General features: G+C 33.4%; 1 protein-coding gene and 1 pseudogene across 1 annotated transcript; one reads left to right on the plus strand and one right to left on the minus strand.

Annotated features, from left to right (window-relative positions):
- Nucleotides 1-771: 771 nt before the first annotated feature.
- LOC107463584 (uncharacterized) lies at nt 772-6,207 on the plus strand. The gene is made up of 6 exons (XM_016082399.3): nt 772-1,091; nt 1,928-2,011; nt 2,126-2,230; nt 5,242-5,312; nt 5,420-5,482; nt 5,593-6,207. Exons 2-6 carry the CDS (start codon nt 1,948-1,950, stop codon nt 5,845-5,847), a joined length of 558 nt encoding a protein of 185 aa, XP_015937885.1. The 5' UTR covers nt 772-1,091; nt 1,928-1,947; the 3' UTR covers nt 5,848-6,207.
- A 213-nt stretch (nt 6,208-6,420) lies between these two features.
- LOC107463438 (cysteine-rich receptor-like protein kinase 44) lies at nt 6,421-10,309 on the minus strand (annotated as a pseudogene).
- Nucleotides 10,310-12,690: the final 2,381 nt, after the last annotated feature.

The following is a 12,690-nucleotide window of genomic DNA, read 5'->3' on the forward strand; positions in this document are numbered from 1 at the left end:
TAATGATAATACCTCATGCCTTTGTATTTTGTGACTTTCATAACTATAACTATTGTTAACTATGCTATTAGTAATGAGTTAGTCAAAGAAATCTATGCTATTAGTAATGACTTGATCAAAAAGATCCCAATATTAACTTTGTTAGTTTCATGTCTAAATTTTGTTTTTAGCTGACTTAGCGTGTTATCATGTAACACTTCTTTTATGTGTATTTGTAAATGTAATATAAGGCATAATATATTAATCAAATGATATAATGTGATTGGTTAGCCTCTTTAAAATCATGTACATATAATTATTGATTTACATATTTCTTCTTCTTGAAATTATTTCCAGTTTATGTATTGAGATGAGTAGTAAACAAAAATAAAATTAATTTTTTATCTAATTAGATCATGCTAACTTTATTGTTATTATTATTATTATTATTCCTAACTTGTTGTATTATAAATATAATTAAATTTTTTTGTTATTATTTAATCACATTTATAAATATTTACATAATTGTATACTTAATAACATGACTATATAATATGGAGGGTAATATTGTCATTATATAACTTAATTCATTTTTTCTCTCCATTTTTCTTTCCAAACAAACAACATAAATTATTCATCTTTCAATATCTTTCCATCATATTTTCCTTCCATCCAAACACACCCATGAAAATTAAATTTCACTTCAATTTCTTTCCTTTCTATTTCTTTTCACTCAATTTCTCTCCTTCCTATTTCTTTCCACTCCCAAACAAAGTGTTAAGGTTAGGAACCCCTTTCTCCGTTTTCACTTCCTCTGTTCCTCAGCTCTTCTCCAAGACCATAGTGAGTCCTCTCATCACTCTCAGTTTCTCTTCACTTCACGTCTTCACCCTCAAAAAGAACAGAGCTCTTCCTGTTTCCCCCAAAAAAACCCTAGCCTCCTCCACCGCCGCCGCCGTCCGTCGCGCCCAAAAGCTTCGTCTGTTCGTCGTGCTCCAGCCCCTCTCCTCGTTCCCCTGTTCCTCGTCCGTTCTTCTCGCTGCTCAGTCGCGCTTTGCCCGCCGTCTCTCGTCGTGCTCGTCGCCGTCGTCCGTCGTGCTCGTCCCTCGAAGGTAATGGCTTCTTGTCCGTCGTGCTCGTCGAAGCTTCTTCGTTTTTTTTCATTTTTTTCAGAAATCATTTTGAAATCCTGAATGATTAGCTTTAGATCTGCACACTGCTGTAGTTCTTCATTTTTTTTTTTGTTCAGAAATCATATTAACAATCCTCAATGCTCACTGCTCACTGGTCAGTGGTCACTCCTCATTCCTCAATGTTCAGAAATCATGTTTTGTTCTTCGTTGAATTTTTAATGGCTACTCTGAGTTTGTTTTGTTCAGAAGTCATTTTTTTGTGCTCAATGCTCATGCTCTTAAGTGTTGCTCTGTTTTTGTTCTGATTGATTTTTGACTCTGATTGCATGTCAATTGAACTCTACGCTATGAGAACCGTGTGTTTGTTTATTAAAACTTAAAAAGGAGAATGGGACTTGTAATTGAAACAGCTTGTTTGGGTTGAATCACAAACTGTTCTGTTTCCTTTGTTAACAAATATGCACTTAGTTGGAAAAAAGCTTGAAAAATTGAAGTTGTTTTGGCTTCTTTGTTGATTGGTTATAGGCAGAAGTTGTTTTGGCTTCTTTATCATTCTTATGCATTCTGGATTTTGATTTTATTCTGATTTTACAATTGTCATGGTGTTCTAATTGTGGAGAGAATCACAAACTACATACTGTTCTGTTTCCTTGGTTAACAAAATATGCACTTAGTTTGATGTTGATGTTAAGGGTACAGTGTGGGGACTGGGAAGTTATGCAAAATGGGGGATGGGGCGGGGACCATGTTGGTCTTACTCTTTTCCTTATTCTCTTTGTGTTTGTCTCACCATGAACCTTTGTTTTCCTCACAAGTCATAACTGCCAGAGTCTCCATGGCAGAAAGGAGCAAGGAGCTTCTTCACTTGGAGCACAAGGCCACACCCCTCTCATCCTTAGGTCTATTTTTTTCTCCCTTTTCTTTTTTCTTTTTTATTTATTTTATATATATTTTGCTTTAGATATCTTATTGTTGAAGTTTGATTTTTTTTTATTTTTTTCACTTTTATGCAGAATCCACACTTCTTGTTTGTAACGGCAAAAGAGAACAATGCACTCAAGCTAAGATACTTCCCCCTAATGGCACTCCTCTTACTTCTCCTATTCCCAAAAGCCAACGTACTGTTTCAAATTCATCTCAAGTTCTTATATTTTTAAATTTTATTTATTTATTTTTGGTGGAAGTAGGACCTATGCTAATAATTAAGTTCATTTTTGTTTAATAACACTTGGCTGTTATTATTCTTGTCGTATTTATTTATTTAAGTATTTAATTATTCATGTTGGGTTTTGAATAGTAGTACTATTATTATTGAAGGTAGAAATAATTAAAGATCTCAATGAAATATTTGATTATTGGTAGTTTTAATTGTTTAATAATTTGATAATAGTTATCTCTCATTGTTAGTAAGTCATATAATTGAGTAAAAGTGAATGATTGGTAGATCTATGCGGCCTTTTCATTAGTAGTTGAGATTAGTCCATATTCTACCTGAAGAAATTTTCTTTTGAAACATTCTGCAGTATGGAATCAGATGATATTGTTCTGAAATTGTGAATGCTTTATCTTTTCTAGATTTTGAATTTGATTATGTTATTCCTGGTTATTCAGCTGGAAATATTAGAGTAACTGGACAAATGAGAGAAAGATTATTACTAATTGTGTCAATTGCTCTGAAATTTATTACTTTGCTCTATCATCATGTTTATTTTACAGCTGTGAACTAACAAACTCTTATCCTCGCATTCTCTCCGTTTTGACTCTCGCCCTCTCCTTTTCCTTTCATCACTTCCCCACAAGCTTGAGCATATAGATAATATTTATCAAGCTTAGAACATAAATAACCTATAGAAGATATTATTTGATATTATGAGATATTTAAGGATAAACTACTTCTCTAAGACTCACCCTCAAGCTAAAGTTACTAAGCTCTAAGCTTTTTACAATAATACTTGTGGAAATATAATATGAAGACTAAAGAAAGGCCATCTGTATCTCAAAATAAACGCACCATTGTGCCAAGAGGATTAGATACCAAAAGTAAGAATAGGGAGATGCTGGAGGAGGTTACACAGACTTGCACTATTAGAAGCAGGAGATCAATACTCAAAATAGTCATGGCACCCATTTGGGATAAATCAAGTTTGATACTGTAGTGGACTAGCGGCTTGATCAAGGAGATAAACACATATGCAGAGATAGCACAAAGAGGTGAGCATTGAGGTGTCAGTAGCTGCAGGAGTTGGCAGCAGAATACAGTGGTTGATGTGCCCTCAGGCACTAGTGGAAGTAAAGTCGGTGACTTGTTTGTCAGAGATATGTTGAATGTGGCAACACGTGGCTTGTCGAAGAGCAACACTGTTGACAAGGTTGGAGAGGTTGGCCATTGCTGGATGCCAAGGGTGTGGTCTTTGGTCAGATTTGACAATGGTGGACGGCAGCAGCGCCGTAACAGTTTTCAAGGAGGATACCATGTCTTTGATGTTATATTAAGATTCATGGTTACTCAGCTGGAAATATTAGAGTAATTAGACAAGAGAGAGAGATTATTACTGATTGTGTGAATTGTTATGTATCGTTATAAGGAAAAAGGCCAACATATATAGAGAGGAGAGTGATAAATCTAGAGTACCTTCTCAACTACTCTCCATAAATGCACCGTCCAAATTACTAACCACTATCTAACAATGATATCTCTCTTCATATTTCAACAGATTACTCTTGTTTGCTTCTAGTGTCTCAAGCCTATTTTATTATTCATTCAGATTGCTTAATTGGACTCAATATGATATGATATGCTTTTATAAGTTTTACAATCATGCTGATGCATATGGCATTCATAACCCCCAATTACATTGCCTGCTAGTGAGATGAATCATGATACTTTATAATTGTGAATAAGTTAATGAGCATTGCAGTTGGACTTGGATCTCAATAGGGATATAGTTATTCTCTACTAGTGCCAGAGTTGTTGCCCATAAGTGTGTCTGATACGTGCTTCAAAAGTTTGTGTCATGAATAGTTTAAGTATTATTTAGTAGTTATTAGTTTATATTTTTTAAATATTAAAGAGTGTTTAATATAATTTCATGTACTTTAATTTTATTTAGTTAGTTAGTAGATTGTGTTTTATGTCAGTGGGCATAGGGTTTTCTTTATTTTAACCTAATATGAGGTTGTAAATATTTCCTAAACTATTGTAGTCGTCATTGAGAAATTAGAGGTGTGAAAAACCACTTTTTTGGTTTTGAAACCATGACATGGACAAGTGAGGTCGAGTGAGTCACTCTCTTGTTGCATCGGAAAATTGGATAGAAGATTGAGTGATTCCCTTCGATTCAATTCTCAAATTATAGTGTTGACAAGTTAAGTTGAGAGAATCCTTTTGTTGTTGCATCAAAAAATTGGATAAAAAGTAGCGTAATTCCTTTTGTATTCAATTTCAACCTATTCTGTTGTTTTCTATTTTAATTTCAATTTATCTTTTTATTCAATTTCAGTGTTTATCTTTTTGTTTATCCTTCGTTTCGTATTAGTGTCTGACTTTGATGTGGTCTTATTCTTAATTTATTTTGATTTGTGTTCTTAGTTGGCGCTTTCAAGTGCAATGCCAAAAGGATTGTCTGCATATTCCAAGCTATTGTTATAACATAGAAGCGAACTAGTTTAGGCTGGGAAATCAAATTTTGTGATCTTATATTTGTAGTTATGGCAATGAAATAAGAACCTAAATATTTGATGGCAAAATCTGTTTCATTGGTCTGTGGGATTTTTTTGATTAGATTTTCTCTGCTTGTTCACATGTTTTGTTGTTTTACTGTTCTACATTTTTAGTATGGGGTTAGTCCCTTGTTCTTAATTAAGTAGTTGTTGATGTTATCAGTAGAAGATAACTGAATGCTTTTATTGTTGATATACATGATAATGATTTTCTTTTTCACAATATTTCACTGCGGACTTTGGTGTTCAAATGAAACTACCTAGTTAATACTTAGTACAAGTGAATATTATAGTTGTAATCACTGAACTAGTACTTTGAGTAGAGCATAGCCCTAAGATGGAATCACAAAATTGAGCTGCAATATTTTTAACCTAACATGACCTTTTTTTTTATTTTGTATTGATGCAGTTTTAGGGAAGGTTAAAGATTTCTTAGGAGTGATGTCAGAAGCAAATAAGCGGCTGGAACTTGATGCGAAGGTTCAAATTTGAGTTCTGATTGAAGCCATATTTTTATTGTTTCACAACCATTTTCTCCCTTTGTTCGCCTATCTATTTTCTTGTTGCTTTGTTTTGAAAATTTGTAGGATCATCCTGAGAGTTACAATATTGAAGAGCTCACTGGAAATGAATCCAAAGTTATTGAAATGGTAATTCATTGTTCAATCCATGTCATATCTTCTATGTATGATTCGTGCTACTGACCTGCAAATAGTTGATTATTGCATTGGTTTTTTTGCTCAATCTTTTTCTTTTTAAGGATTTGATGCTTGGTGTTGCGGATCTTAATACGCCTGAGGCTGTGGCTGCTGCTGAATCAGCAATTTCCAGTTGTCAGCCTGCGATTTCATTGGCCGCTGATGGCAAAGACACGGACACAGATTCAGATGAAAGCAGTGCTGAAGATGATAACGAGGATGATGGAATCAGAAGTGGTGATGCTGGAAATGATGGTAGAAAGCCTTCATCTCTTGATGATGAAAAACGAAAGGGAAATCATAATTCCAAAAAATGAGCAAGGATAGTTGAGCTCTCCTGAACTCGATGGTGTGTGGTAACTGGTAAGGGGTTATGAGAACTAGATGCATGAGTTGGCGTATATTGTTGTATGTACTTACTAAGATGATATCAGCAAGAATCAAAATGCATCTTTTACATCTAGGGTAGGAATATATTGTTTGATTTTGGCTTACGTTTGAGATCAAACAATAGCAGCCTCCATATCTGAGTTAATTTAGTGGTAACTCCTCAATGAGCTATGCATGTATTTATGCCCTTAATGGCAGATATGCTCTTGCTAAATTTCAGTGTTTTTAACTTTTAGAGCCATTTTCCATGCAATATGTTAATTTATGCAACCTGTTAATTTTCAAAACAGCCGTGTTTCTACTACAAGTTATAGCAAGTGATGAGTTTAATTTTGATGTATTGACAGTGTAAACGTTTTACGCAGTTGTTCATTTTTCGTTTTTTTGAATGATCATTTACAAGGTTAATGTGAAAAGTATTATTTTTGCTGATATCGGGTTATATAATTGGATGTAAGTACAAAACTGTTTTACACTGATATCAAAATTAAATTCAGCAATTGATAACAAAATGAATAGTGTAGTAGTTTCAAATAGGTATGAAGTTGCAAACTTAGATAGTCACCAATAAATTTCATGAATGGGGTGATTTCCCTTATGTATTTTTCAGCTTTGTCTGATAAAGTAGTATATTAACCCAAATATAGCACCTATATACTATATAGCATAGTTGACATGACATTTTCTAAAATTAAAGGAAAATGTATTTCAATTTTTAAACGTAGTATTTTGAAACTAGCGAAGATATGGATCAGTAATTGAGGCTTTATTGACTGATTCTTGTGCTGGTCCTTTTGTCGATGTGTTTGATCCTGTATTCAGCAAAAATGTAGTTTCTGAAGGTACTGCGAGTGTGACCGAATGATTATTAAGCATGAGTAAAACTGTAGCCATGGTTGGTCTATCAGCTTCATTTGCTTGAACACATAGTAAAGCAATGTGGATGAATCTTATTATTTTATTCTGTGAACTATTTCTTAATGAGGTATCTATAATGTTTGAAATTGTCCCATCCTTCCAATTTCTCCATGCCTGCAAGAATTTTCTCAGATTAGTATCCTTTTATTAATTTGTGCTAACAATTAATCTTCCGAGCCCTTGCTATTAGGTTTGTGTGGTAACTCTTAAGGTACAAATAGATAAGGAAGGCATAATGAGAAAACAGTGTGATATTCAGGTGCCATATATCCACTGCATAACAAGATAGGTAACATAGTGTCAATTAGTAAGCTTAATGATATTAATACTAAAGGAAAACTAAGTAGATTTTAATATATACTTACTAAGTTCCAACAATTCTATTTGTATTAGAGTGAGTTTGACTTGTAGCAAATAGTTTTGCAGTACCAAAATCTGATATCTTAGGATTCATCTTTTCATCTAAAAGAATATTTGCTACTTTGAGATCACGATGAATAATACGCAATCGAGAATCCTCATGAAGGTAGACAAGGCCTCGAGCAATACCTCCAATGATTCTGTGGCAGCTTTCCCAAACCAAATTTGCTCTCTTGCTGGGATCTACACATGTATATATTCAAAGCACATGAAATTTAAAATGATCTCATTAAACTTAATTTGAAACCAAAATGAAAAAAATAGAGGTATTTAAACCTACCAAATATAAAGTAATCAAGACTTTTATTGGATACAAATTCATAGACGAGTAACCTTTCCCTTCCTTCCAAACAAAAACCAAGTAGGCTAACTAAATTTCGATGTTGAAGCTTAGCCAGTAACAACACTTCATTCTTAAATTCTAGGTCTCCTTGACCAGAACTCCTTACCAACCTTTTTATAGTCCATTAATGAGAATACCCTAACAAGTAAAAACATACAATATATATATAGCCAGAAATTATTTGTCAAGAATATATATATATATATATATTTGACAATATTATAGCAAGTTTTAAGAATACAAAACATAAACAACTTATCATTAAAAAATTCTGTGGTGGCTATTATTATAGTAGTTATGACACTTTAGTAACATTTAAAAATTATAGTTAAAGTTAAAGTCACATTTTTTTTACTATTTGGCTACACTTTTTAATTTGAAAAAAAAAAGTGTGATCAAATAAAAAATGTGATGTTAAGTTTTGAAACTTTTTTTTTGGTGTTTTATCAAACTTCCATTGCCACCACAATCATACCATAATGATCTTATAATTCACCTATCTAATATTACTACTATAACAGACTTTGTAAACAGCCCCAAATCCACCTTGTCCAAGCTTATTAGCATCAGAAAAGTCATTTGTAGCGTCTCGTATACTCTCCAAGTTAAATTGTAATGACTCAACAATTTCCATATCTTCAGTGTTATCATCCTCTGGTGTTTGACATGGATGACAATTTAAATTAACCGGGTAATTCTCAAAATTGATAGAAAAAAAATGTGTCTTTTTATGTTATAAGAATACATTGTACTTTTTTAATATTAAGCAGTGTTTAAAAGTAACTTTTTCAAACACAAATTAAAAGAGAGTTAGAGATAAACAATACATAATTTTGTTTGGTAGTTGAAGTATGTATAAAAAGTTTTCTATTTTAAGTGGAATATTTTTTATTTTCTGTCGTATAAAAAAGTGAAAATAACGGAAAAGAAAAACCTAGAAAAAACACAAATAAAAATTTGTCCTACATGTTAAAATTGCTATTAAGAATTAAATCAAATATTGAATGAAGTCATAGATCAAATTAAACATTTCAACTCACTTGAATTGATTTTCCTTTGCTTCCTCTTTCTTAGATACCTGCTGCGGATAAAAATAAACATGAACATAATCACAGCCACTATAGGTATTGTTATGGCGATGACTAGTACTGAAGTGTGGCTCTTTCCTGCAAAATTTCATATATAATCTTTAGTGGGACATAAGATTAACATCAATTTCTTAATTAGATACTTGTAATAAAGTTTAATATTTTTTTAAAAAATAATAAAAGTGCATTAAGCTACTAGGGTTGATACAGTGACAAGAAGTTTGGATAGTGTAACAAAGAAAGAAAGCAAAGTGAATTTATCTTAATGAACAATATTTAACAGCAGAAGAGAAGAGTAAAATTATGCTACCATGATTAAAGTGACTATATATGTATTGTTAAAATTAAAGTAATATTTTTTATATTTTAATAACACTTTTTTTAACAATACTTTCTATACAAAATGTTATTTAACAATACAGTTTTGCTAGAAAACTAATTAGGAGGATAGCCAACTAGAATCAACTAGTTGAAAAACAAGAAGTCTGTTATAAAAAAAATCTCTCACCATTCTAATTTTTTAAATTTTAAAATTAGAAATATAAATGATTGAATTAAGTTGGCTTAGGTCGTAGATGGCTCCTAAATTTTTTCTTTAACAATAAAAGAATATTATTTTAATTTTAAAAATATTTTTTAAAATACTATAACTAAGGTAGCCAACACAGCATGACATACTAGAACTCCTCCTTTGGACATAATGCATTTTATGGACTTTACTTTTTTTTATGTTTATTACGGATAGTAAATACCTCCTGAAGACGGGTTAGTTACAGAGGTGGTGGTGGGCGGCGGAGATGCTGGCGGCGAAGGTGGCGTATACGCCGTTGGCCCATACAATTGATACGATGTCTCAAATCTCATAAAACAACTTGGCCTAACAACCCTACCACCCATGCTATCCTTACAACAATCTTTTGATATTCTTTCAATAGATTGAGCTATGCAGTTATCACAATCTTCTCCAGACAAATCAGGCGTGCACTGAACAAGACCATAAACATCATCAAAATTGGAAAGACTAAAGTTTCCCACAGCATACTTTAATCGAGAGTCACCAGAAGAAGCTTTGCTTTTCAAGCCATTCAACAAATCGTTCAATTTTGTATTGAACTCATTCAAATCCGTGGCGTTTTTGTCGCTTTTCTTGTAATAAGCCGGTCCATTGTCCATCCGGTCGAATATGCTGCGATTCGAGTATCGCAGCATGCATAGTTCGTCGTTGTACCACCCGATAGCCACCTTGCGATTCGGACAAACCGCCGTGAGATTGGCTCTGGATTGGTTTAGGCAAGTTCGGCACTGCTCCGGCTTAATGTCTCCTCTATATAGTCCAATGGCGTACACTCTATTTGGGTACTCGCCGTATGAGACGTTGTAGAAACCGTAATCGATTTTTTTGTTGTTGAGAATATTTGACATAAGAGTGTTGAAGTTGGTATGGTAGGTGTTATTGGTTGTGTAGTTGCCTTCAATGTCTATGGTAATGCTATGCTCATCACAGAAGTATTGGAACTCCTGCGAAATTACTGAAGCGTGTGATTCAGATGCTAAGTTACTAGCAGCGAAGAGAAGGCAACATAGAAAGGACAATGTCCTTAAAGAAAGAAAGATCTTCATGGTTGTGTTATGGGAATAAGAAGTGATACATGGGGAAGTGTTTCTTTAATGGAAAAATTTAAGGTCAATTATAATGTACATCTGTAAAGAATAATGCTACTGTATATCAAAATTAGTCTTCAAAGCCGGTCACATTATAAAATATATGTTCAAATATAAATACACATTAAAATAAAATTAAACCACACATATATTTATAATACATTTATAACTGATTTTAGTGTATAAATAATAATTTTTTATATATAAATTTGCATAAAATTAAAAGAGTAGATATTTTTTGTCCATGTATTTTTTGACATGTGTCTATCTTTCTGTGATTGGAAGTTGGCTCCCATCTTGGTTTTAGAGTCTGAAGATGAGGAAAGTCTATTTATTTAAAGTTTGTTCACGACTTCACGGTTCACCTTTATATATTAAAATTTGGTTTTTATACAGGTCTCTCAAAACTGTTACAGTATTTATTTTATTCTGTTAATTCAAATAACTCAATAAATTTTTTTTAATATTTTACAATAATTTTGATCTTACAGTTAAATATACATTTTACACTTTTCACACATTTTTTTATGTTTAATATTGGGTTAACAATAGTATTTTTCTAAATTGTGATCTACTATGATATTTTTCTAAAATGTGAAATGATTTAATTTACAAAGTACAAATCAGACTGCCCGATTTTTAAGAGATACCAAACTCGGACCGTCCGATTTTTGTACTCGGACTGTCCGATTTGTGTTTAAAAAATAAAAAAAGTTTGGAGTACACAAATCGGACGGTCCAATTTGTGTACTCCAAAATTTTTTAATTTTTCACCGATTTGTGTACCCCAAATTTTTAAAATATTTTAAACACAAATTAAATCGATTTGTATGCCTTCCATAATTTAAAAAAATACAAAAAATTATCACGATAAAATATAACATTCATCCTACTTCCATATCCAAATTTTTTAAGTGTCTTTTCAAGCTTACATGTTTAAAGGTTAAAAATCACCATAAATCATTAATCCCCGCTGCCGCCGCCTCCCTCTTCTCCCCTTCCTTCCCCTTTTCTCTCTTCCAACTCCAGCAGAGGCACCACCGCCGGCATTACTTCTCTGTTCTCCACATCTCCTACGCCGTTCACCTCTTGCGTCGCCGCTCCCGTCTCTCCCCCTTTGGCTGCTGCAAGCGTCTCTTCCCGCTTGCCCGTGTCGCTGTCGCCAGCGTCTTTTTGTCACTGTTGGACAAACCTTTGAACCCGTCACTTGACCGGTTCAGTTCTCGCAACCTTACTCTCTCATCCACTCACACTCACTCTGCGTCTCTGCTTCGCCTCTCAGACCTCCTCGCCGCCACTTCCTCGTCTCCACTGTCCCTCGACATCGCCTCTCAACACTCGGTTTGTGGCTTCGCCTCTTCCTCTGAGCCTCCGCGTCTTGCCGACTCGCCGTGCCTCTCTCTGTCGCCGTCAGTCCGTCACGGCCCCACTGCATTGCCCCTCCCTTTCCGTGGCCAATTTACTGTCCATCTGCAGTCAGCAGGTAGGCCGTTGCCATTACCTCTGCTCTTTTTTCTTTTTCTTGATGATATAATGTGATTTTAGGTTTAGGTTGGGTCTTTTTGATACAAGTTTAGCTGTGATTTTGGTTTAGGTTAGGTATTTTTTAAAGGGTCAAGTATATTTTTGTCTTGAAGTATGTCAAAAGGTTGAAAAATATCAGCTTTTATTTTATTTCAATTTTCTCCTAAAAGTTTTTTATTTGCATGAAATGTACCAGAAAGCTAATCTTTTAAGAAATTTAGGATTAATTCAGCAACAATTTCTTAAGTAACCTTTTCACACAAGCAACTAGCCCCTAATTGTCAAATATTATTGCTAAATTGGTCATAAATTTCTTGAGAATTTAGCTGTTGGGGTAATTTGATGCAAGTTGAAAACTTTTAGACAAAATTAAAACAAAATAAAATTTAGTATTATTTTTAAAAGTTTTGACAAACTTCAGGACAAAAAGTATACTTAACCTTTTTATAAACTATTGGCAGCTAGGTTTAGTTTGATTGTTATTTTTTAGCATATGCATTATGTTGTATTAGACTAGTTAAGGGTAGATTGTGTACTTTTTGACATGAATTTGTCTATTTCTCAGGTATGACAATTTGTCTTCTGAAACTCTGTTTATTACTATTTAAACTATGTTTAAATTATGGATAAAGACAATGTTTATTTCGATTTAAGTCTTGACGACAATGAAGATTATGCTTGTAATATGGTTGAAGAATATTTAAGTCCCTTTTTTTTAATTTTTCTTTGAAAATCCATAGATATCCACTCTGATCCGGGATTGGGTGAGGAATTGGTACCCGTCACTCGTCAATAGGAATGGCAGCAGTACGTAC

The sequence above is a fragment of the Arachis duranensis genome, chromosome 8, assembly GCF_000817695.3.
Source record: "Arachis duranensis cultivar V14167 chromosome 8, aradu.V14167.gnm2.J7QH, whole genome shotgun sequence".
NCBI classification, from domain to species: domain Eukaryota; kingdom Viridiplantae; phylum Streptophyta; class Magnoliopsida; order Fabales; family Fabaceae; genus Arachis; species Arachis duranensis.

Bases quoted from the DNA above. Each gene is read 5' to 3' on its own strand.
- LOC107463584 (XM_016082399.3), top strand. From the start codon at position 1,948: ATGGCAGAAAGGAGCAAGGAGCTTCTTCACTTGGAGCACAAGGCCACA. The intron at 2,231-5,241 runs GTACTGTTTCAA...GTATTGATGCAG, and splicing joins TCCTATTCCCAAAAGCCAAC to TTTTAGGGAAGGTTAAAGAT. The intron at 5,483-5,592 runs GTAATTCATTGT...TTTCTTTTTAAG, and splicing joins AATCCAAAGTTATTGAAATG to GATTTGATGCTTGGTGTTGC.